This window comes from Nannobrachium achirus, assembly GCF_963921795.1.
Source record: "Nannobrachium achirus genome assembly, chromosome: 9".
Classification (NCBI taxonomy): Eukaryota; Metazoa; Chordata; class Actinopteri; order Myctophiformes; family Myctophidae; genus Nannobrachium; species Nannobrachium achirus.
Genome location: NC_137818.1, coordinates 59,109,005 through 59,130,131, shown reverse-complemented (window position 1 = coordinate 59,130,131; position 21,127 = coordinate 59,109,005). Strand labels below are relative to the sequence as shown.

Here is a 21,127-nt window from a genome sequence, read left to right as displayed (position 1 = left end):
TTGACATACAGTATGGCCCAAGTGAGTGCCACCAAAACTGTGGGAGGAGTAGTGCGGCAAAATAAACTTTATTCGGAAAGTACAAGTATTATATATAGTCTGGTTGCCCTGTTTGGCCAACCACAGTTAACAGACCCATAAGGCAGGGGTTTTCAAACTTTTTTGACTCCAGGCACCCCTCTAAATAACCTTTTCATCCACGGCACCCATGAATGTTCATTTTTACATTAATCTTACATTATATAATCAACGTGAATATGCTTTATATCTTTCTACCTGCGATACGGTAGGCTATGTCACGGAGAAATATCTGTTTCCATTGTGAACTGACTGAAAATAACTTTGGTGTTTAACCACTTGAACCCAGCATCCCTATTCTGGGGGGAAAGTTCACCAAAATAGCCGATCTACAAGCTCACAACGCGTCACGTTGTGAGAGTTGGCCGTATATGGAGAAATAGCTCATCAAGTACAGTGCAAACCGGGTCTCTTTTACTAAGCATAGTGAAGTGATATTGACGTAGTGATATTGATGAATTCCAAATATTATCAAAGTATTCTGCGGCACCCCTGGACTGGCATCACGGCGGCACCCTAGGGTGCCGCGGCACCCACTTTGGGAAACCCTGCCATAAGGGTCTGTTTAGTTCACAGAACTGTTACAAACCCATCAACCCTCTGATGGGCACCATGGTTACACTACTTCTAGTAGTAGCAGTTGTGTTGCAATACAGTTAACTCTCAAATACCTGGAACGTGCCCGAGTCGCGTTAGATTTGAACCACTTTAACCATTATTTTTATGCTTTAACTATTGAAAAATTGTGAAAATGTGTGCAAGTTTTTGCATATCTTTGACCCGATCTTTGACCCGACTTCTAAATCCTTCTTCTAAATCAGCTGTTCTCAAACTTTTTCATGTCAAGGACCCCCAAAATTATAGGTATTTAGCCACGGACCCCCATCTCAAAATATGTTGTTCCAGGGACCCCCCAGAAGCAAATATTTGAGTTACAAACGTTCGCTTTTAAATAGATATTATATTCAAAGACTTGCAAAGAAAAATCATGATTTTTCAAAAATAGCAGATCTACAAGCTCGCTATTTTTCAATAGTTAAAGCAGTCAATAATCCTAGGCCTAAATGGGTTAAGTAGCAGGCACTTTATGAACAATAGCAAGACTGTTATGAAGCTATGAATACATTTACAATTACAATTTGCCATTCAGCAATCTTTCCTCTAACACAACAGGGTTTGATGTGCAGGAATGAACAGTGCTAAGCAACAAAGTAATCAAAGTGAAACACGAAGGGAACGCAGACCGTTCTCCTCCTATACTTAAAAACGTCTCTGTATTAAAGGACCACTTCCATTTTCAATCTATCTCCCTATGAGTTGTCTCCCTCTCTTGATGGAGAGAGGTCATTTCAACAATAGGCCTCATGCAGGAAGAAACATAAGAACACGTCCTCTTATCTTCATCTTCATATCCGCTTTCTTCTTATTTAGTTAGTATCATTTGATTTCTGAGATTCGCCAATGTTTTCGAGAAAGAGCACGGCTACCAAATGAGAAAGCAACTGTTTTCATATATGCAGTCCACAAATGGATTGCAAATGCAATGTTTTATGATTTAGAGTTGAGGAACACAAAGAATCCATAAAATTTAGATGATCAGGTTTTAGACTGGTAATTATAATGATGGAACAAGATGAGCCGAGTGCTTCAGAGCAGCAGGGTGATATCTCCAGTCCTGTGGTGTTTGAGGTGCTCGAAGTTAATATAGAGTTAATTCGACGAGGGGTCCCATCAAGGGAAATTCTTCAAGCACACTCACGAGTCAAGGAACAGCTAAAAAGCCTTTATTTAGATAGGGCTATTGCATATAAAAAATCCAATTAAAAGTCCACTAACGCCGACCGGTTTCGACACTCTGTCTTCCTCAGGGCGTGGCTATAAGGGCCTAATAATTATAATGATTGGGTTATTATATTTGTGGTTTACAGTGCTGAAAATCATATTTTTTCAGCCTTTTTTGTTTGTTTATTTTTTTCCATATCTTGAGCATGTGCCAGAGTCTTTGCACACAGTACAAAAGCCTGCCCTAGTGTTAATAACACGGGGGTTCCGCGCTGGGCACGACCTATAGCCGGTTGAGTGTCTAAACGGAAGTACAGGAATTTGGCGGATATGACGCCCAAGGAAATTATGCTGGGGCTTTAAAGAAATGTTTTCATTCTCCGTTAGAGTTCTCAAATTCTGCCCGAACCCGACCATACCCGAACCGACCGACATTTAGGGTAGGGTAGGGCCTAACATGTGTGCTAATTAGTCGGGCCGGGTAGGGCCTCGGGCTCAATGAAAAAAATAAATATTTGTTTTTATTATTTTATTACTTTTGCTACCGGTATATGATAGACCCGACCATGACCGACCCAACCCGACGTTTTCGGGCCGGGTAGGGCCTAAAATGTATGCCAACTAGTAGGGCCGGGTAGGGCCTCAGGCCTGCCCAGTTAGGGCAAAGTTAGGGACGGGCCTTAATTTTCAGGCCCGTTGAGAACTCTAATCTCCGAAACGAGTGTTGTGATTGGTCGAAGAAGATTGTTTCTGGGGGAAATACATACGACGGAAGTCCTGCCCCATGTAGGTCTAATTTCCAGAGCTGTTAATTTATCCCTTTGAACTTAAAACGAGTTGTGCACGAGTTGATTGATTGGACCATAAAAGTCAAACTTGTTCTGTGCTCGTTAGTGCTCTCTCAAATCAAAGACAGCCATCACTGTAATGTCTGTCAGAGAGGGGCGAGGTCTGTTTACCAACAAACATTCCCTGTTCGTACACAAACAGTTGCATAGTCAAGCTTTAAGGTGACAACTTCAAATAAAAAATGTTATGTATTAATTAAATAAAACACAATCCATGCCAGGGGTTTGCACCACTAGATGGCGCTACACTGCCAGGGGTTTTCATAGATTTCCCTTATTTTGAAGGGCCCACGGAAGTCACGCGCCCATGTTGATGATACTTCCTTCCATACGTCTTTTTTACTTGTCTTTTTTCACCCAGAGGAGAAACATTGCTACCGTGAACATCCTCTGTTTAGATAGAGCCCGGTACAAAAAAGCGTTTCTCGTCGATCGCCGCGATCGGGAGATAAATTATGAGAAAACGCTGTTTATCTGCCGATGGCTAGACTGGGAAGCAATGGAGCCGGCGCTGCTTAATGACGTCACCATCGCCCAAAGCAACATGGGAAACGAAGGTCCTGCACATCAACGAGTACAGTAGACCGCGATATGATTTAAAATGGTAATAAGTCCAATTGATGAGTATACTCCTCAATGGCACAGAACCACCAATTAATTAACATACTCCTCAATGGCATGGAAAGTAAGTCATAAATGAGTTTTGTTATATTCAGTGGTGGAAAAACTACTCACATTTGTTACTTTGTTTCTATAAATACTACAATGTAGAAATACTATGTTACAAGTAGAAGTACGGAATTCAAAATTTACTTGAGTAAAAGTACAAAAGTATTGGTATCAAAATGTACTTAAAGTACCAAAAGTAGAAAGTACTCATTATGCAGAATGTCCTATTTGAAGTTTTCGAATGTATGAAAATATTTGAAAATAGCCGATCTACAAGCTCACAATATGTCGCGATGCGACGCATTGTGAGCTTGTAGATTTGCTATTTTCAAATAGCTGAAATATACATAGGGCTGAAGTGGTTAATGTGTGTTTTTTAATAATAATCCAAATCTACAAAGTAATTAGTAACTAAAGTGTCCAAATAAATGTAGTGGAGTAGAAGTAAAATGATTGTAAATTGGATATACTCAAGTAAAGTATACAAATACCTCAAAACTGTACTTAAGTACAGTACGTTTGAAACACTAATACAGTATATCTCAAATCACAATGTTTGTAAACAAAAGAGTAGGACATATGTTCAGGGGGATAGGCTGCCTCTGCGCAGCCCACCTGCAGGCTCGCCACTCAAGCCAGACAACCGTTCCACAATCTTTGAGCGTCTGCTTTGTTGTCTTTGGATTTTCAGAGCTTCTGGTGTAAGACTGAAAATTGTGTGAGCCAACAAGTCTGTCTTGAGAGAGTTCCTGCAGGCCTAGAACTTAGAACAAAAATATTTGGCAATTATGCTGAAATGATGTTGTGTTTGGAGCTTTGAAAACCACATGCTCTGTAGTCTGTATAGTATGTAATGAACTAGGATAAGGCTTTTTACGCGTTCCTGCCTTGTCTACACATGCACGCGCACGCACGCACGCACGCACACACACACACACACACACACACACACACACACACACACACACACACACACACACACACACACACACACACACACACACACACACACACACACACACACACACACACACACAGAGAGAGAGAGAGAGAGAGAGAGAGAGGGGGAAAGCGTATCACCACTTCCGTCGTATCATTGTAGGTTATAAACATGGCCAACCCACCGTCACCGTAAAATCTTACTTCATAACCGGAGTTGTTTGAAGAAAATGAGATGCCTGTAGGCCTATGCAGTTTTGCTGGTCATCTCAACATTGAAAAAAAAAAAGAAAAAAAAGATGCTAAATGATACTGCCCCTTGCAGCTCTGCTACCTCTATCCACCCTGGAAGTATGTTTGTTATTGTGGTGACATCATCTAATAGTGCAACATTAATCAAACTAATCAATAATAGAAATGATTGATTGGAAGAAAAACAATGAATAATACTATTATTATCGAATGACTGATCGATTTATTGAATTCAGGGATTACAACACGTCGCTATTTGTAAATGTACTTGTGCTGTGCTGTAGCTAAGCTCCCATTTCTCTGTCACTATTACAGAGTGACACATTTACTGCTTCAATGGACCTTCAATGACTGCACGTACACAAAAATGGGGGCACAATTCTCTTTTATCACCACACACACACACACACACACACACACACACACACACACACACACACACACACACACACACACACACACACACACACACACACACACACACACACACACACACACACACACACTTTCGCAAACACACTGCTAGTTAGTTTCTCTTCCTTCTGTCAGAGCAACGGCTTGAATACTGCATATCGTCACTGTCGGGCGGAAACCTCGTATCTCCAAGTTTCAAACGTGTATGTTTTTTCGTAAAGTAAAGCCCTGCTTCATCGTACAAGGCCGTCGCACAAAAGTAGTGAAAACAGGAGATCTACAAGCACACAACGCCTCGCGGCGCGAGGCGTGCTTGTAGATCGGCTGTTTTGACTAGTTTAAATCCTTTTTAAAATGGAAAACGCAAAACGGACGGTTTTGGACATACAAGGTTTCCACCCGGCAACGACGATATTCTCCACCTTCCCAACCCTCTCCCTCTGGAAAACAGCCAGCAGGCAAGTTAACCTGGAGTCTCTCTCTCTCTCTCTCTCTCTCTCTCTCTCTCTCTCTCTCTCTCTCTCACATGCACTGCTGAGGCCTCCCTGTGTGAGCACTGATGAAGGTGACAGTCCGTTGTACGCCCCCCCCCCCCCCCCACACACACACACCCACACACCCACCACCCCAGCAGGCTCCGACAGGCAGGGTGGTGTGGTGGGGAGGACCACGTGCAGAGGCGTCAATTGGGTACGGCAAGGTATTGCAGCTGCCATACCAGGGGGAAAAAATTAAATGTACTTCTTAAAATAAATTCATCATGTCTGTTGCTGAGGTATGGCAGCATGTTGCCATACCTTAGATTTTGCTGAACTGACGCCACTGACCTATTTGTGAGAAACAAGGTTACCCACAAACCAACTAAACCACTTTCACTTTCAATCAAAAATAGCTCGAATAGACAATCTAGAGGCATGATGCAGTGCATTCCGTGCTTGGTGATCTGCTATTTTTGCAACCTTTGCTCGACACTTTTTAAAGATTAGTTTTTTGGGGCTTTTATGCCTTTATTAGATAGGACAGCAGACTGACAGGAAAAGGGGAGAGAGATGGATCGGGAATCGAACCGGCGACGCCGCCAGGCATCCATGCCTAAGTGGCATTGCCTAAATGGTAATACGCTTGGACCAGTAGCCCAGCGGGGGCGCCCCATTTGCTCGACACTTTTATATGACCAAGGGGAGCATTTATTATTTCGCCTCCAAAAAATGTACGATGTACAAAAAAACTATTGACATACACGGTTTCTGCCCTACAGTGACTACTATTTCCTCCCGTACAGCTCCGGTCAGTCCCTGGGTCTGGTCACACCTCACCTAGCAAATGTCCTAATACCTCTCATCGCTCGGGCTCGCTGGCCAGCCAACGGTTCTGACGAGTCCTGATAGGATTTCTACTATTTCATACCGTACTACGCTGGCTGTGACTGCTGCTGCTGCTGCTGCTGCTACTGCTCCAAGCCTCTCAACCGCAGAAAACACACACGCACGCATGTACGCACGCACACGAACAAAATAAAGATGGGAATATTTCAGAAGGCTAGAATATTTAGATTATCAACTATCAAGGCAGCTTTAAAGGACCACAATCCTGAGTTATTTTTTGTGTTCAATCTGTGTTTTTAGATATTTTAGTATTTCAGCATGCTACAAAGTGTCATATGATGCATTTTGCATCATTGAAGCATGCTACAAAGCATCATATGATGCAAAATGCATCATATGACACTTTGTAGCATGCTGAAATACTAAAATATCTAAAAACACAGATTGAACACCAAAAATAACTCAGGATTGTGTTGATCGTGTCCCAAACAACAATAAAATAAGAATCTGGTTGTCCCAGAGGTGAAATTGTCCTTTAATATAGGCTCCACACACACTTCAATGCCTATAGGTGCAAGAAAAGGGGACAGGGGAGAGAGAGAGAGAGAGAGAGGCAGGCTCTGTTGAGAACCCTGCAGGAACAAAAGAAGCAGAGTGTGTGTTTGAGATAATTGAATGAGGCTTTAACTCCAAAGCTTAAAGATCTCTGGCAGATTACAGGCCGGTGACCAGCAGAAGTCAGGAGAGCTGGCTGTAATCAGGCTAACGCCCTGGTGCCCCAGGGGCGTCAATTGGGTATGGCAGGGGTATGCAGCTGCCATACCCTGGGTCCAGGGGGGAAATAAAAGATACTTTTAAATATAAATCCATGAATGTCTCTTTGTCTATCTGTGCTGGTTATTATGTTGTTAAATTACAGTAAAATAACTACAAATGCAAAATGTAACAAAATGGTCACTTCAACAAGCCGGTAGTATAATTATATTCTCCCCATCTTGACAGAATGGTATATTCCCAGGTTCCGCAGGTCAGCTGCACATGCAGGTGCAATGCATTATTGTTAATTGTGGTACATTTACTAACATGCCAAGTTTAGCTGCACTTGAACAACTGTTCCAGGCTGCCCTAGAAATCTGGGTAAAAAAATGAAAATCCCCATTTTTTTCAGACATTGTGAAAATAACAGATCTACATGCTCACAACGCCTACAAGGATTCACTGCGGGCTCCCCATGAATGTTCTTCATAGGGGGAGGGGGTTTATACAAGATATACAAGCTCACAGCGCGGCACCGAGTGCTGCGCTTTGAGCTTGTAGATCTGCTATTTTTGAAAAATCTTGGAAAGGTCTTTGAATATTTCAAATCCTTCAAAAGTTTCTACGTCAGTCGTGCTCGAACCTTTTTTTTAACTTTTAACTTTTTAGTTCCAGGGACCCCCAGAAGCAAAATTTGAGTTACAAATGTTCGCCTTTTTTTTTTTTTTTTTTACAAATGTTCACTTTTCAAAAAATAGCAGATCTACACGCTCGCAGCGCTGCACCGAGTGCCGCGCTGCGAGCTTGTAGATCTGCTATTTTTCAATAGGTAAAGTATAAAATAATTCCAGGCCCCTCCACCTTGGGTCCTAGTAACTCAGTCCCCTAGTAACTCTGTTTAACGTCTGTTTTCACTAGTTTAAATCATTTTTAAAATGGTTTTGGACATACTGTACAAGGTTTCCACCCGACAACGACAAAATATAACTCGTGTTGGCCCACTGGCTTGTCATTTGTCATGAACTGAAATGGCAAATCTTTGAGTAGCAGCAGCTCTATAGAGAGAGATCTCTCTCTATAGCGAGCAATGAGGGCCTCTCCAACTCTTTTTCCCGGGCTGAATCAGGGGCCCAGCACGTCCCTGCCTGGGTTCCTGTTTTATGGTTTGGGCCCGCAGGATAGGAAGCAGCAATCAGGATGAGGTGACTGGGTTTAGTTGTCGGCTGGTGCCATGCCTCCATCGCTGCCACGAACTGGCACAGACACAGAGAAAACTTTAACTGTGTGTGTGTGTGTGTGTGTGTGTGTGTGTGTGTGTGTGTGTGTGTGTGTGTGTGCAGGGGTGTCGCACCAAATTTGAAAAATAGCAGATATACAAGCTCACAGCACTACGAGCTGGTAGATCTGCTATTTTTAAAAATCTTGAAAAATGTGTGCAAGTCTTTGAATATTTCAAATCCTTCTAAGGTTTTTTGAAAAACCTATGTTTCTATATCAGCGGTTGTGCTCACACTTTTTCATGTGAAGGAACCCCAAAATCATATGTATTTGGCCACGGACCCCCATCTCAAAATATTTAGTTCCAGGGACCTCCCAGAAGCTAAATTTTAGTTGCAAATGTTAAAAAAATACATAGATTCAAAGATTTGCACACATTTTCACGACTTTTAAAAATTAGCAGATCTACATGCTCGCAACGCTATGAGCTTGTATATCTGCTATTTTTCAATGTCTAAAGCAGGGGTCTTCAACGTTTTCAGGCCGGGGACTCCCAAACTGATGGGGAGATGGAGCAGGGACCCCCTACCACCTCGTAGGGTGGGGGGGTCGGGGGTACGACATATTTTTTATTTTAAACATTTACAAGTTACAGCGAGCAGGGTTGGCCGTACCACTACCATTTCTAAAATACTACTTATTAACTGAGAACCAATGTCAATAATAGTAATCATGTATTGTATTCAAGCTATTCAAAATGTATAGAATCATGATTTATTTTTTAACATAAATGTGAAAAATGAAAAAAAAAATAATAATAATAATAATTGAAATGTTTTTTTTTTCTTTTTCTTTTTTAAGCAATAATTTCGCGGACCCCCTGCAGTACCTCCGCGGACCCCCTAGCTGGTGGCTGTAAACTATCACTCTTGGCTCTCCATCACCATCTCTGAGTCAGAGGCAGTTCTGTAAAAGCCCTATTTATATTCCGTCGTATGCCGGTGTCGCGCAGCCAAACGCAGCCGATCTATAAGCTCACAATGCAGCGCATCCGTGCTGCATGGTGAGCTTCTAGATCCTCCACTTTCGGCCCGCGACACCGTCGCACGGCAGAGCATAATGTAGGCGTCAAGTCTGCTCTTTGCCTCCGTTATGTAACTCGGCTTTTGCCATGGGCTCTGTCAGACCCTCTCTATTAACAAAAACCAGTGTCACCTCATCGCAACAATTTGACACTCTTTACGCTGTGGACTGTCAGGGGCCCGAACATCAACTCGGATTGCCCTTGTCTCAAGCAATAGCCATAGTCACTTGTCTCAGGATGTCACACACACAATAAGTGCTATCAGAAAAAGAAAATGTTTTCTGTCAGATTTTCATGCACACTCGATCAAATTAGACTCAATAGGCTATATATATACAATCTAAAACAAATTGAATATTGTACAAAAAAGCATTGCAGATGCCCTATTACTAGCTCTGGTCCATAGCGTTAGTGAAGTTGTCCCTAATGCTATGTTCGTCTACCCCCCAAATCCTTGGCAAATCCGGAAAGACCCGTTGTCTGGCCCGAAAAGAAAAAAAAATGTTTCGCCCATCACCAAACCAAAGGTATCAGTGGACAGATGAAAGCTTACTCTGCTTAGTGGACGCAGTCTGGACCCCGCACCACACGCTTAAAATACATTTCTAGGGTGAAATGAAAAATATTCCACTAGATGGAGACGCTCTTCCTGGTTGAATACTGTTCTTTACGAAACAGCGCTTCCAACGTCGCAGAGCTGAATAACACCCAAAGAGACTAATGCTCTGTTCATGCGATGCATTTCGGTCCTCTGACCTGCGCAGCAGTAGTGAGTTGGCACCGTGATGGCGATGACAAATAGTGAAAAACTAGAAGAAATTGAGTCTCCATCCGGTAGAATATTTTTCATTTCGCCCTAGAAATGTATTTTAATCGTGTGGTGGGGGGCTCAGACTGCGTCCACTACGTAGAGTAAGCTTTCAACTGTCCACTGATACCTTTGGTTTGGTGAGGGGTGAAACAATTGTTTTTAATTGTCGAACCAGACCACGGGTCTTTCCGGATTTGCCAAGAATTTGGGGGTAGACGAACATAGCGTTAGGGAGAACTCCACTAAAGCTAATGGACCAGAGCTACCCTAGCACCCCAAATCATAAATGACTGCGGAAACTTCCCACTGGACTCCAAGCTACTCTGACTCCAGAAGGTTGTAATTTCTCCTTGTTTTGAGTGGTCTCGTGTAATATTGCAATATTTTGAAATATGGACTTTAGATATTCATGAGCTGTGTATACCATAAAAAATCTAAATCTTAAAGCTATACTGTGTAAGTTGCTCAACTTGTGGTCAGTAGCTCTATAGCAAACCTCGGTCGCGTCTGCGTCTTTCGGCCGTTTTTCGGTTCTCACACACACCTGCCTCCACCTCGCCGAGATCTATCTTTTGAGGGGTCCCTGGTTCCTGTGCGTTCAGCCATTCCGGAGATACACTCCTTCACCCATGCTTCACCGTGCACCCGAGTATAGAGACACACGGGAGACTACAAATATGGCCGCCCTAGCGACCCCACTCCAAGATGCGCTGTGATTGGCCGGCAGTGTATAACCCTCGCTGTGATTGGCCGGTAGTATGATGACGTCATTTTGCCGTGAAATTCTCCCCCCCTCAAGGCTCATAGAAAACATATAAAGAGAAGGCTTTTGAAGCTGAAAATAACGGAGTGGGGGTTCTAAAACTTTAGCGATTTAACAGTTAGGACCATTTTAAGATTTGTTTTTAAAAAAAAGTTACATGGTATAACTTTAACAAAAACAGTTTGGAATAATTCACTGCATGTGGGTGTTTAGACCAGTGTTTAGTCGTATATTAGACGTCTAATAGCCCGAAAAATGCTCAGTGGGGTGCATGTCGAGCCAATTCAGAGAGGAACACACACCGGAAAGGAAATGTCTAATGGAAAAAAAACTATGTTACACTTAATGGCACCGGGTCAGGTGAGGGGCCATGAGCACAAGGGGCCATACACGCGAGGAGCTAAGCGAGTGTGGCGTGGGTGTGCTTCTGTTTGCAGCGTTGCAACAAGTAAGGAGTCGTAAATGCACTTGGGCACCTTGAGTGTTTTCACGCCTGATTTATACCTGGCTGCGCATCGTGGCGCGCAAACAAAAACAGTCAATCTACATGCTCACAACGCGCCGCAGTGCAACGCGTTGTGAGCTTATAGATTGGCTATTTCTGGTACAAATCAGACCCTATCGTCGAAGGGGCAGGGGTGTCGCACCAAATAGCAGATATACAAGCTCGCAGCGCTGCACCGAGTGCTGCGCTGCAAGCTTGTAGATCTGCTATTTTTGAAAAATCGTGAAAGTCTTTGAATATTTCAAATCCTTCTAAGGTTTTTTTTTGAAAAACCTATGTTTCTATGTCAGTGGTGCTCAAACCTTTTCATGTGAAGAACCCCCCAAAATGATATGTATTTGGCCACGGACCCCCCATCTCAAAATATTTCGTTCCAGGGACCCCCCCCCCCAGAAGCAAAATTTGAGTTACAAATGTTAGCTTGAAAAAAGACATATATTCAAAGATTTGCACACATTTTCACGACTTTTCAAAAATAGCAGATCTACAACCTCGAACTTGTGTATCTGCTATTTTTCAATAGCTAAAGCACAAAATAACGAAGGCCCCTCCACCTTGGGCCCTGGTAACTCAGTCCCACTCCCCCCCCCCCAACAGCCCAGAATAAGCGCAACTGATCCGTGCGAATCCACGTCGTGTTTTCTTTGTATCATTAGCGGTGTCAAACTGTTTGCGCAGTGAAATATCACGTGGAGAGAATAACAGAAAAACAGAAAAACAGAGGAGATGCATGGAGATGGACGAGGGGCAATTATACAGTGGATGTCGACACACACACTCTTTTCAGAGGGGTGGGGATATATAACTAAGTAGCGGGTGAACTAGCTCCGAGCCGTCATCATTATGTGAGAAACTTCCGCCCGATATCAATCATACATTAACCCATTCAGAACGGGTACACAATTTGTGTTTCATTATTTTATGCTTTAACTATTGAAAAATAGCAGATATACAAGCTCGCAGCGCGGCACCGAGTGCCGCTTGTAGATCTGCTATTTTTGAAAAATCGTGAAAATTAGAATTTTGACCCGATTCTATAAGTGTCTTTTGAATCCTTCTAAGGTTTTTTTGAAAAACCTATATTTCTATGTCAGCAATCTGGCCAGCCATCGTCAAAGAAAAGGTCCTTTTCACTCAACTGGAGCTCAGTTAGTCTGTTCTTTAGAGACTACCCTGTCAGTGGTTCTCAAACCTTTTCATGTGAAGGACCCCCAAAATGATATATATTTGGCCACGGACCCCCATCTCAAAATATTTAGTTCCAGGGACCCCCCAGAAGTAAATTTGAGTTACTATAACGTTCGCTTTGAAAATACATATATTCAAAGATTTGCACATATTTTCACGACTTTTTCAAAAATAGCAGATCTACAAGCTCGCAGCGCGGCACTCGGTGCCGCGCTGTGAACTTGTATATCTGCTATTTTTCAATAGTTAAAGCAGTCAATATGCCCAGGCCTAAATGGGTTAAAGTGTGTCAGGCACTGGGTTCGATTCCCGCCGGGGGACACTGTGGGTGCTGGGGGCGTGTTCCCTCCTCCGCGTCATCAGTGCCCACACCCTAGGTGGGGTTGGCAAAAGGGCCTTTCTGTGTGGAGTTTGCATGTTCTCCCCGTGTCTCCTAGGGTAGATACCCTCACAAAAACATGCAGTAATCCTGGTCTCTATAAAGCCTCCCCCTGGCCAGCCGGGGCGCCTGATGGAGGGGAATGGAACTGGTTGGAATAACGTGTTCCTTCCACGCGCTACGTCCAACCGGGGAAGCTCCCCCTGTCAGGTGATAAGAAGCGGCCTGCTCACTCCTCATGCATTGAAGGAAGCATGAGCTCAGTTCGGGGCCCTCCCCAGGTTGGCAGAGGGAGAGTAGAGCCCAGGATCACAGCTTAGGCAATTGGCACCGGGTGAAAAAATGGGTTACAAAAATCGTGGGATAAAAATTTGAGGAAAAAAAAAAAAAAGTGTGTCAGGCAGCGACAGCTCCGCGCAGGTATAATAGGAAGAGCGGGAAACCTGCTGGCTCATCCCGGCTTCTATCCGACGCAAACCTCTCCGAGGGGGCTCCGGGAAAGATACGTTACGTAAAACGGGAAAAAAAACAACCCTCACGGCCCTCTCCCTACTGTATGCATATCTATTGATGAATGCGCGAGCGAGATTTAGGTCACTTTGGGGGGAATGAACTCATAAGTGGGAGGCCTAATGTATAATTTAAGGTTGGATTAATGCATGGATAATACTATCGTCGTTGTCGGGTGGAAACCTCGCATCTCCAAGTTTCAAATGAGTACGTTCTGTCGCAAAGTAAAGCCCCGCTTCATCGTACAAAGCCGTCGCACAAAAGTAGTGAAAACAGCAGATCTACAAGCACACAACGCCTCGCGGCGCGAGGCGTTGTGTGCTTGTAGATCGTCTGTTTTCACTAGATTAAATCATTTTTTTAAATGGACATGCAAGCAATACAATTTTGGACATACAAGCTTTTCACCCGACAACGACGCTATGCACTTTCTCTGCACCCTCTCTCACAGTGTCAGGAAGGGGGAGGGCTGTTCCGCCGAGACGCCACTAGGTGGCAGTGTTGCTCCGCCAAAGGGCTACTGTAGAGGTGTTGACATTGCTGGCTGTTTCTTCCGTGGCAGAGAAAAGGAGAGAGGGCTTGAATAGAGTTGAGGAGAGGAGGAAGAGAAAAGAAGAGAGAAGAAGAGAGAGAATGCCTTCTCGGCTGCTCCTCCGTAGCCCAGCAGCGAGAAAGGCATCTCACCCCGTCCGCCCACGTCGTCCCGACAACTCCCAAAGTTAACGACTTCGCGCATTACCGGCAAATGGCGCTGGGAGTTATTATTATTCTTTTTCCCTCTCCTTTTTTTTACATTAGGGCCGCGGCGGATGTAATGAACGCGGTAAGCCGGCAGCCGCGGTCGGACTGCTAGCTGTCCTGAGGTGAAGCTTTATGTTAAGGAATGTGTTGAGCCGATAGCCAGTGGAGCAGTGAAGGGGATAACGATACGCTCCACGCTCCGCCGATCATGGCCAGGGGCCCAGCTGCCTCCTCGTCGGTATGCGGCAGGGGCGTCAATTTGGGTATGGCAGCAGGGGTATGCAGCTGCCATACCCCCATGGGTCCAGGGGGGAGAATAAAAGTTACTTTTAAATATGAATCCACGAATGTCTCTTTGTCTATCTGTGCTGGTTATTATGTTGTTAAATTATTACAAAATGTAACAAAATGGTCACTTTGACAAGGTATTATAATTATATTCTCCCCGTCTTGACAAAATGGTATATTCCCAGGTTCCGCAGGTCAGCTGCACAGGTGCAATTCATTATTGTTAATTGTGGCACGTTTTACTAACATGCCATGTTTAGCTGCACTTGAACAACCGTTCCAGGCTGCCATATCCGGCCCAAGAAACCGTAGAAACGAGGGGAAAAAAATACTATTTACTTCTTAAAATAAATGTATCATGCCTGTTGCTAAGGTATGGCAACATGACTGGTGTCTTGCGCACGTGCACGACACCAGTCATGTTGCCATACCTTAGCTTTTTCTGAACTGACGCCACTGGGTATGCGGCCAGCATGTGTGTGTGTGTGTGTGTGTGTGTGTGTGTGTGTGTGTGTGTGTGTGTGTGTGTGTGTGTGTGTGTGTGTGTGTGTGTGTGTGTGCGTTTGTGTAAACTCGTAAAGCTGCTGACACGCTTGCCTCTACCTGCATGGCCACGTCGCCCGATAATCAGCCGCCCGAGCATCGGTCACGGCTCGTCTTCTCGCCAGACACACCCAGACTATAGTCTGGCCATCAAGGGGGCCCTTTAACACACCGCTCTCAACGATTTTCAATGTCCCGCGAGGTCCCCCCCATTTGGCTATTATCGCCATCACACCAACCCTGATATTTTCCAAAACATCACCTCAATCTCTGGGCAGGTTGCGTGACTCGTAAAAAAAAAGAAATCAAACCTCGGTTTGAAGTGAAGCGGTGAACTTTTATTCTATTTGTTCTAGAGCTATCTTCTTTCGTGTATCATCAACCTTGATGATTGGTTGACGACATTTTATTTCACAAGATTTCTTGTTACTTAGGGGAGGCCATGGGGCTGGCTGTCGTCTTCTCCCCTTGCTAGAGCTATGAAATCTGTGTTCTAGAGCTATACATTCTGTGTTCTAGATCTATACTTTCTATGTGCTTTAGTTCTATATACTTATGAATTCCGAATGAGTGAATGATTTTGTCTGGAGGGCCAAATTGTCATGTGAAGCTTGACCAATCCTCAATTCTGCATGCACGGGACATGTACGGGACAGACAAAGCCTGTTCATTCTGGACTGGAATGACCATATATGGACATGTACGGGACACACAAAGCCACTCCTTGGAAGCGGCTTTCACCGCTTCAAAAAAAAAGAAGAAAAAACACACGCACAGTGTCTCCCTCTCTCTCGCTGGTCACACTATGGATCAATCTACTGAAGGGAGAAGGGGCGAGGGAGACAGAGCGAGTGAGAGAGAGAGAGAGAGAGAGAGAGAGAGAGAGAGAGAGAGAGAGGAGGTGTGAAGAATTTCTGGTGAGTCAGACACTCCACCTACGCAGTAGCATGAATCAATATGCAGCTTGCTTGGCCTTGGCTTCGGGGAGGAGGCAAACACTGTTGTACTGGTCATCGCGGGTTACTCTCTCTCTCTCTCCGCGCCCCAGATAGGAGGCGCGTTGTCGGGGCTTGGTCAACGTGGGCGGTGCCTCTCTCTCTGGCCCCGCAAAGGAGGCGCACGGTCGGGCACGGTGCCGCCCAGAGGTCTGGGTTCGGCAAAAAAAAGCCCATCACCCTCTGACCCTGTCCCAGCAGACAGTGCTCTGGTAAGAGGAGGAGGAGGAGGAGGAGGAGCAGCAGCAGCAGCATAACATGCAAGGGTGTGGCACCACATTCTGGGCCCTGGGTACAAGGATTCACTGCGGGGCCCAACATGAATGTTCTTAATATAGGGGGGAGGGGGTTTAGCCCATTTAGATGCATTATTTTGTGCTTTAACTATTGAAAAATAGCAGATATGTAAGCTCACGGCACGGCATGGATTGCTGCGAGCTTGTAGATCTGCTATTTTTTGAAAAATCGTGAAAATGTGCGCAAGTCTTTGAATATTTCAAATCCTTCTAAGGTTTTTTTGAAAAACCATATGTTTCTATGTCAGTGGTGCTCAAACTTGAACGTGAACGACCCCCACGATTATATGTATTTTGCCACGGATCTCAAAACATTTCGTTCCAGGGACCCCCCCAGAAGCAAAATTTTAGTTACAAATGTTTGCTTAAAAAAAGACATATTCAAAGATTTGCACACATTTTCACGACTTTTCAAAAATAGCAGATCTACAAGCTTGTAGATCTGCTATTTTTCAACACCTAAAGCATAAAATAATAATGAAGGCCCCTCCACCTTGGGCCCTAGTAACTCAGTCCCACTTCCCCCCCGCTCCCCCCTTGTGACGCACCTGATGACACTCAGTGACCGAGGCTGCCCTCTTGACTGAGGTGCTGAGTGCACTTTGCTGTAGCGGCTCTCTGCTAATAGGACGGGGCATTAAATGTTCCGACAGCATCCACCACTACCGTGATTAGTCTCCATGTATGTGGACATGACAGGGCTATTACAGTAAAGCCTTTTAGAGCAGACCGTGACTGTTTATAGTCAAGGCCCTCCGATTAACGATTGAGGTCTGGGATGGGAAAGAAACCCCCCCCCCCCCCCCCAAAAGAATATAACCAGTAAGACTCCCTAATGGGGAGATACGCGACCGCCAGGTCGCAGCGTGATTCTAGGGCAAAATGTGTAGGAGCAGTGTCCAAAAAAGTGTTTGAAAAGAATCGGCCTGATGGTGGCGCTATATTGGACAGATCCATGTTGATGACATGAGTGTAGAGCAAGTGTGTAGCGATTTGCGCGATTTTATGGCAGATTTTTAGGAGCAGTGTCCAAAAATGTGTTTTGCAAGAATCTGCCTCATGGTGGCGCTAGAAGAGGGCCATGTGAGAATTGATGGAGGTTGTGGGTGGAGGTTGTGGTTTGGCAGGCAAGGAGTGTGTGTGCAAAATTTGGCATGGATCGGGGCAACGGTTGCGGAGATATGAGCAGGGCAAAAGTGTGACGTGTGACTGACAGACTGACAGACTGACAGACTGACAGCCGGCGGAGGTTTTGATAGTAACTGCGACCTGACGGTCGCAATGATCCGACGCCATTGGTCAGATACTCACACATGGGCTTGAGCTGGCCAATCAGCTCCTCCTTTGTCCACTTGGCCCATTCCTTCTTGTCCGTGTTGATGGAGCACAGTATCGGACCGCATGGCTTCCCACAATCCTCTATGGCCGGGACATTCAAGTAGTGGACGAGCACGATATCAGGGTTCTGGAATACGAGAAGAGGGAAGAGAGGGGTGGGAGAAGAGGCAAGTTAGATGGGACTGAACATGGATGGGTGGGTCTAGTGCAGGGGTCTTCAACGTCAAGGACCCCTTAGTTGAGAGAGCGATGAAGCAGGGACCCCCACAACCTGTTCATAGATTCCATAATATAGTTTTATCGTTTGACAGCACGATCATCAGTGTATTTTGGATTCATGTCAATTTGTGTCTCTGACATCATGTTCTGACATCACTGTGATGTCAGGGGAACCACACTAACAGAATCCCTTTTATGCCCATATATATATATGGAGATCCCTGATGTGATTGTATTGTATGATGTCATAGACGTCATAGGACTTTCACATATAACAAATAACTGAGTAAGCATATTTGGGGTCTGGCCAGATGGACAAGACATGGCGCGACCATCCCTTAGGCGTCTTACTGGTGTGTAACCCCCCCCCCCTCCAAAACAGGAAACAGCGATCAGACGGAGGCACAACAGAAACTCGGTGCATCTCTTCTTTCGTGTGTGTCATAGTACATGTGGCTCTGTGCGTGATCTGAATGTGTGCGCACCCCTGTGTGTGTGTGCGCGCGTGTTTGTGCGATAATTTCCTGGTAAGTTATTCATGTAGCACACTTATGGCATCTTGTCAAGTCCTCCCACATGGTGAGTTGATGCCCTCAATTAACTCCTCCTGTATGTTTACCCAGTCCAAAATTCAACAATTTGCCGCCTGCAAACTGTTACCGAGTTAGCCCGGTAAATTCCCTAAATTGACAGCTTATGAATAATAGGTGGCGATTAAAGCAACGTTCGGAGCTGGTGTGAATAACATCAATTCGGCGCCGTAATCATGAATAGCTTTGATTAGGGAGCATAGCGAACGTTTGCAGCGAGAGGAGCGTTTCCCCACGCTGCCTCTTATCGCTCCCCATTTATTATAAACATGCGACTGCCGCTAACCGTGCACACGTCGGCGCGCACGCACACACACGTTCCCGTACAGTATACTACTCAGCCGCTCGCAAACACACCGGCAACAAACACACCGTGCATTCACAAACACGCAGGATTGATTAGAAGGAAGCCGCGCGCAGACAAACACAAACGGTAAGATGTTGGGGGGAAAACCGTAATTAGATGGATGGGGGGCACACGGAAGCGCTTGCACGCGCACGCACGCACGCACGCACGCACACACACACGCACACACACACTGGCGTGCAAACACAACACACAAAGATAATGGAGAAAGCAACAAAGATCTCGATAGAGAACAATGCGGTGGCAACATGTGTGTGTGACTGCAGTTTGAAGCTTCATCAGTGTTAAGTGGTAAATAAATCAAGGTGCTGCTGGGGCTGTGCTCTCTCTCTCTCTCTCTCTCTCTCTCTCTCTCTCTCTCCCTCCCTCTCTCTCTCTCTCTCTCTCTCTGGCTCCCATTAATCTGCCTCGGCTCTCTATTCTCCAGCGGTACTCAAATGTTTTACTTAAGTAAAAGTGTCAATACCACAATGCAGAATTGCTCTGTTACAAGTAGAAGTCCGGAATTCAAAATGTACTTGAGTAAAAGTACAAATGTATTGGCACCAAAATGTACTTAAAATACCAACAGTAAAAGTGCTCGTTAGACAGAATGTCCCATTTCAAGTTTTCAAATGTATAGAAATCATTTGAAAATAGCCGATCTACAAGCTCACAATTTGCAGATCGGCTATTTTCAAATGGACAAAATGTACAGGGCTGAAGAGATTAATGTATGTTTTATAACAATATTCTAAATCGACAAAGTAACTAGTAACTTAAAGTTGTCCAATATTGTAGTGGAGTAAAAGTACAATATTTGCCTCTGAGATATAGTGGAGTAGAAGTAAAAGTATACAGTAGGACATTGGAAATACTCAAGTAAAGTACAATCACCTCAAAATTGTACTTAAGTACAGTACTTAAGTAAATGCACTTAGTTACTTTACACCACTGCTATTCTCTCTCTCTCTCTCTCTCTCTCTCTCTCTCTCTCTCTCTCTCTCTCTCCATCACACAGAGGGGTGTGCAGGGTGGGGTTAGTCGTACAGAGGAGCCTAAGCCTGCGAGCTGCAACATATGAATCGATAGTCCTACGACCTGATTCTTATAGGACACACCTATTCCTGCTACGGCGAGGATTGGACACGATCTGACGCCATTGATCCCCGCATGCAAACATATTAACTATCAATCCGTGTTACCTGTTCCGACAGGCCCGTAAAGAGCCCTGCCAGCACATTTATGATCCCATCTGGAGTTATGTTTTAATCATAAAGCCTCATTTATTCATACTGTGTTGTTGCGCGATGAGACGATACCAGATACACACACTGGGCTCACACAACGGAAAATCTTTCAAGAACAGCTGAAGTGTTTGCACGGCGTACAGTGCAGCCGTTTTACAATAATAAATCTACAAAGTAACAACGTTGTAAAGTTTCCAAATAATTGTAAAATTGGAAACATTCCGGTAAAGCACAAAAGAACACCTTAAAATTGCCCCCAATTCACCCCCAAAATTACTTTTTTTTTTCAGTTGAATACTCACGCCACGGAGACTTGAGTTCAATTATATATTTTTTTTTGTTTTTTGTCGTATTCCTAAGATAATAATTTGATTACAATTAATTTACCCCCATTGATTCCGGATGGGGACCCGAATAGATTCGGGTCCCCATCCGGAATCAATGGGGGTACATTTTCTAGAATCAACTTTTTTGTCTTAGGAATGCGACAAATACAACATAATATTATTGAACTCAAGTCTCCGTGGCCGTGTGGCGTGAGTAATCAACTGAAAAAAAGTCATTTTGAGGGTGAACTACTCCTTTAAGTACAGTACTGGAGTAAATAATAATAATAATATCTCAAAAGTGCTTTTCTAAGTACCCAAAGATGCCTAAATGCACTTAGGTACTTTCCACCTGGTGTGACACCATCGCAAGTGCTTAAATTAAGCATCAACTCTGCAGTTATGGATGTCTGGGGAACGTGTCGATGCTTAGCTTATCAGCCAGAGGCGTCAATTGGGTATGCCAAGGTATGGCAACTGCCATAACTTGGCTTCAAAAAATAAATGTACTTCTTAAAGAGGCGGTGCCATAGTTTTGTACTGTTTCTGGTTTTCATGTGTGTATGAGGTTACAGTACTTCATTAGACCCCCTGGTGAGGTTGTTATGAGCAATTATGTATTCTCTTTGTATTTGGGGTTTCTTCCTGGAGGCTGCCACCTTGTGGGTCAAAAG

The 21,127-nt window shown here is 44.4% G+C and overlaps 1 protein-coding gene across 1 annotated transcript in view; it reads right to left on the bottom strand.

Annotated features, from left to right (window-relative positions):
* Positions 1–21,127, bottom strand: part of camta1a (calmodulin binding transcription activator 1a) — a gene marked incomplete at both ends in the record, with an annotated part of 432,050 nt that overhangs the window by 121,969 nt on the left and 288,954 nt on the right. The window contains one exon of the mRNA XM_080734049.1: positions 17,696–17,849. Within this exon, the coding sequence (XP_080590175.1) occupies positions 17,696–17,849 (154 nt within the window). The remainder of the gene's footprint in view (positions 1–17,695; positions 17,850–21,127) is intronic.